Source organism: Amblyraja radiata, chromosome 24 (assembly GCF_010909765.2).
Source record: "Amblyraja radiata isolate CabotCenter1 chromosome 24, sAmbRad1.1.pri, whole genome shotgun sequence".
NCBI lineage: Eukaryota > Metazoa > Chordata > Chondrichthyes > Rajiformes > Rajidae > Amblyraja > Amblyraja radiata.
In genome coordinates this window covers 40,521,079-40,525,548 of record NC_045979.1, presented here as the reverse complement: position 1 = coordinate 40,525,548, position 4,470 = coordinate 40,521,079, and the positions used below count along the sequence as shown (strand labels likewise).

At 54.2% G+C, this 4,470-nt stretch overlaps 1 protein-coding gene across 1 annotated transcript; it reads right to left on the bottom strand.

The window, feature by feature from the left end:
* Positions 1–264: 264 nt before the first annotated feature.
* Positions 265–4,149, bottom strand: LOC116986667 (zinc finger protein 239-like). The gene is made up of 4 exons (XM_033042240.1): positions 4,124–4,149; positions 3,483–3,660; positions 3,212–3,398; positions 265–269 (listed from the first exon to the last, which is right to left on the bottom strand). Exons 1-4 carry the CDS (start codon positions 4,147–4,149, stop codon positions 265–267), a joined length of 396 nt encoding a protein of 131 aa, XP_032898131.1.
* Between the last annotated feature and the right edge of the window lie 321 nt (positions 4,150–4,470).

Below are 4,470 nucleotides of genomic sequence, written 5' to 3'. Positions count from 1 at the left end.
TGGGAAGACCAGACCCATTTTATTGTTGAGAAACAACTCCATAGACACAAAAACATTACGTAACATTCCAGGGCGATAGGAACTGGAATCTCCATATTGCTATTATTTTCCCAAATACTGCAGTTGTGAATAGTGTGATTAGATGAATGAATTGCAGAGTGCAAGTGTAATACAGACATCAACTCAAACATAGCATATGAGAAATTTAAAAAGAAATGATTTAAAAAACATCAAAAGTTACCAGAGTCACATGTTATAAACATTTTATTCTTTAACAAGAATTAACAAGACGGCATCCCCAGGCGCATCCTTAGGGCCTGTGCTGCGCAGCTGACAGACATCTGGACTGACATCTTCAACCTGTCACTTGCCCAAGCAGTTGTCCCCACGTGCCTTAAAACCACCTCCATCGTGCCGGTGCCAAAACACTCCACTGCGACAAGCCTCAACGACTTCCGCCCAGTTGCACTTACCCCCATCATCACCAAGTGCTTCGAGAGGCTGGTCCTGGCACATCTCAAAGGCTGCCTACCCCCCACATTGGACCCCTATCAGTTTGCCTACCGCAAGAATAGGAGTACGGAGGATGCCATCTCAACGGCACTTCACTCCGCCCTCTCCCACCTTGACAACAGAGACACTTACGTAAGAATGCTGTTCATCGATTACAGCTCAGCATTCAACACCATTATACCATCTAAACTGATCACCAAACTCGGTAACCTGGGCATCGACCCCTTGCTCTGCAACTGGATACTGGACTTTCTAACCAACAGACCCCAGTCTGATAGGTCAGACAACCATACCTCTTCAACCCTCACCCTGAACACCGGCGTTCCACAGGGCTGTGTGCTGAGCCTCCTCCTCTACTCCCTCTTCACCTACGACTGCACACCTGTACATGGTACTAACACCATCATCAAGTATGCAGATGATACAACGGCGATCGGCCTCATCAGCAACAACGATGAGTCGGCCTATAGGGAGGAGGTCCAGCTCCTAGCAGCATGGTGCGCTGACAACAACCTGGCCCTTAACGCCAAGAAAACCAAGGAGCTCATTGCAGACTTCAGGAAGTCTAGGGGCTGCACGCACACCCCCATCCACATTAACGGGACGGTGGTGGAACATGTTTCCAGCTTCAGGTTCCTGGGGGTCAACATCTCCGATGACCTCTCTTGGACCCACAATACCTCAACTTTGATCAAGAAGGCTCACCAGCATCTCTTCTTCCTGAGGAGACTGAAGAAGGTCCATCTATCTCCCCAGATCCTGGTGAACTTCTACCGCTGCACCATCGAGAGCATCCTTACCAACTGCATCACAGTATGGTATGGCAACTGCTCTGTCTCCGACCAGAAAGCACTGCAGAGGGTGGTGAAAATTGCCCAACGCATCACCGGTTCCTCGCTCCCCTCCATTGAGTCTGTCCAAAGCAAGCGTTGTCTGCGGAGGGCGCTCAGCATCGCCAAGGACTGCTCTCACCCCAACCATGGACTGTTTACCCTCCTACCATCCGGGAGGCGCTACAGGTCTCTCCGTTGCTGGACCAGCAGGTTCAGGAACAGCTTCTTCCCTGCGGCTGTTACACTACTCAACACTGTACCTCAGTGACTGCCAATCACCCCCCCGGACACTCCACCCACCAGGAAAAAAATAATTGCACTACTATGACTGTATGCATGTAAATATATTTATTTAGTGCTCATATTCTATGTCGCTTTTCTAGGGAGATGCTAACTGCATTTTGTTGTCTCTGTACTGTACACTGCACAATGACAATAAAGTTTGAATCTGAATCTGAATCTGAATTAACAGAATTATGAAGGAACAAAACTAACCCTATATCAAACTGTTCCCCCGCAACGTTGATTACACTGCGAGTCAGGTCGGGTCCGGTTACTGAAATGGACAACCAAAGGCCCAGGTTCCGTTCCATTGCTACTACACACCAGCCCATTGCATTTGGCAGGAGTGGCCTATCTTGCTCCGCTATAGGATCTTTCGTTGGGATTACCTGAAATTAGAGAAGTCAATGTTCATACCGCTGGGGTGCAAACTGCCCAAGCGAAATATGAGATGCTGCTCCTCCAATTTACGGTGGGCCTCACTCTGGTCATGGAGGAGGCCCAGGACAGAAAGGTAGGATTCAGAATGGGAGGGGGAGTTGAAGTGCTGTGCCACCAGGAGATCAGGTTGGTTAATGCTAACCGAGCAGAGGTGTTTGGTGTGTGAGTGTGTGTGTGTGTGAGTGTGTGTGCGTGAGTGTGTGTGTGTGAGTGTGTGTGCGCGTGTGAGAGAAAGTGTGTGTGTGCGTGTGAGAGAGGGAGCGAGAGAGGGAGTGTGTGAGAGGGACGGACCGACAGAGGGAGTGTGTGAGATAGAGAGCGTGAGGGAGTGTGTGAGTGAGGGAGAGAGAAAGTGTGTGTGTGTGAGTGCAAGAGAGAGAGGGAAGAATGTATATGTGCAGCTTTAAGGGACATTGGTTAGGTAGCATTTGGAGTATTGCATACAGTTTTGGTCACTCCATTACAGGACTGATGTGGAGGCTTTGGGGAAGGTGCAGAGATGGTTAACCAGAATGGTTTAAAAACAAGGAACTGCAGATGCTGGTTTACAAAAAAGGACACAAAATGTTGGAGTAACTCAGCGGGACAGGCAGCATCTCTGGAGAGAAGGAATGGGTGAGTGAAGAAACCACCCTAAACGTTACCCATTCCTTCCAGCATTTTGTGTCTACATAAACAGCTCCTATCTATCCACATGGCGGTGTGCCAGCAGGCTGGAGGAGCGGGCAAAGGCCTTGCCACAGAGCGGGCAGGTGAAGGGGCGCTGGCCGGTGTGGACTCGCCGGTGTTCCAGCAGGTGGTCAATGCGGGTGAAGCCCTTACTACAGGATGGGCAGGAGAAGGGACGCTCACCGCTGTGGGTCCGCCGGTGCTGCTACAGGCTGAACATGTGGGTGAAACCCTTGCCACACTCAGCGCACACAAAGGGTCTCTCTCCGGTGTGTATCCACTGGTGCTGCCACACTCAGCGCACACAAAGGGTCTCTCTCCGGTGTGTATCCACTGGTGCTCCCGCAGCCCCCAAGCGTTCTTGTTATAGTGAGAGAGCAGCTGCTCGCCGGCATTGGCTCGCCGATGTTGCCGCAACCCCCGCGAGCTGTCAAACTCCTCACCGCAGTACGGGCAGTCGTAGGACTGGCCACTGGTGTGCACGTGCTCATGAGACAGGGCGTGGGAGGCCATGGCAAAGCGCTCTCCACACACCGGGCTGGGGACGGGATGGTCGCTGGCGTGCACTCGCTGGTGGGACAGCAGGTTGTCGGAGCGGCTAAAGCCCTTGCCGCCCTGGGCGCAGGTGTAGGGGCGTCCGCCGGTGTGGGTGCGCTGGTGCTTCATCAGGTTGCTGGAGGAGGTGAAGCACTTGCCGCACTGGGCACAGGTGAAGGGGGGCTCCCCGGTGTGGGTACACTGATGGGACAGCAGCCTGGTGGAGCTGGTGAAGCCCTTGCCGCTCTGGGCGCAGGTGTAGCGGCGCTCGCCGGTGTGCACGCGCCTGTGCAGTTTCAGCTCTGGGGCCGACTTGAAGCCTTTCCCGCAGTCGGAGCAGGTGAACGGCCGCTCACTGCTGTGCACCCGCCAGTGTTTCCTCAGACTGGACGACAGGGCAAAGCTCTTGCCGCAGGTGGAGCAGTCAAAGGGGCGTTCTCCCGTGTGCACCCGCTGGTGGGCTTCCAGCTTGCTCGGGTTCTGCCAGGCCTTGCCACACACATCACACTTATAACGCTTCTCCTTGTTGTGCCCCGTCATGAGGTCCTCCATCGAAGCTCAGCCCCTCGAAGCTCAGCCCGCACACCGAGCAGTTCGGGGGGGGGGGGGGGGGGGGGGCTCACCGGGACCCTGGCCGCCCTCAATGGCCGCTCACATCCCCGTCTCTCCGTCCACAGCAACGACTCCTAATCCCTGCAGGAGGGGAACACAGAGGGTCAACAAGCTGGCAAACAGGACATTACTAGAACATATCGGGTGCGTTTATAGCATTATATAATTCTGCACGACACAGTGGCGCAGCGGTACAGTTGTTGCCTCACCGCCAGAGACCCGGGTTCGATCCTGACTATGGGTGCTGCGGGCGCGAGCACATCGCGACGCCCCGTGTCTCCCAAGAATTCGAGTAATTCAAGAAATAGTGACAATTCCCCTACCTGTCTCAAGGCTGCTCACACGGAGCAGTCTTGTATCCATTTCGTACAGCCGACAGGAACTTCAGGACTTCGGTTCCTGCGGCTGCAACAACTTTCTGGTCTCGCTCCTGAGCTAGTCAGAGCAGCAGAGCAGCAGAAAGCCAGCGGAGCCGTGGGGCTGGAGAACGCCACCGGAGGCGCGGAGCGGCAGAACACCAGCGCGCACCAAGCCAGCTCGGCCGACCGGAAGCACCAACAGACGACGACGACGTGAGCGAAAG

What these genes read in the sequence shown, in the direction of transcription:
- LOC116986667 (XM_033042240.1), bottom strand. Translation starts at nt 4,149, where the DNA reads ATGTGCTCGCGCCCGCAGCACCCATA. An exon ending in TCGCGCCCGCAGCACCCATA is followed by an intron (nt 3,661 to 4,123) that starts GTCAGGATCGAA and finishes CCTGTCGTCCAG; the next exon opens with TCTGAGGAAACACTGGCGGG. An exon ending in GCTCCACCAGGCTGCTGTCC is followed by an intron (nt 3,399 to 3,482) that starts CATCAGTGTACC and finishes AACCTGATGAAG; the next exon opens with CACCAGCGCACCCACACCGG.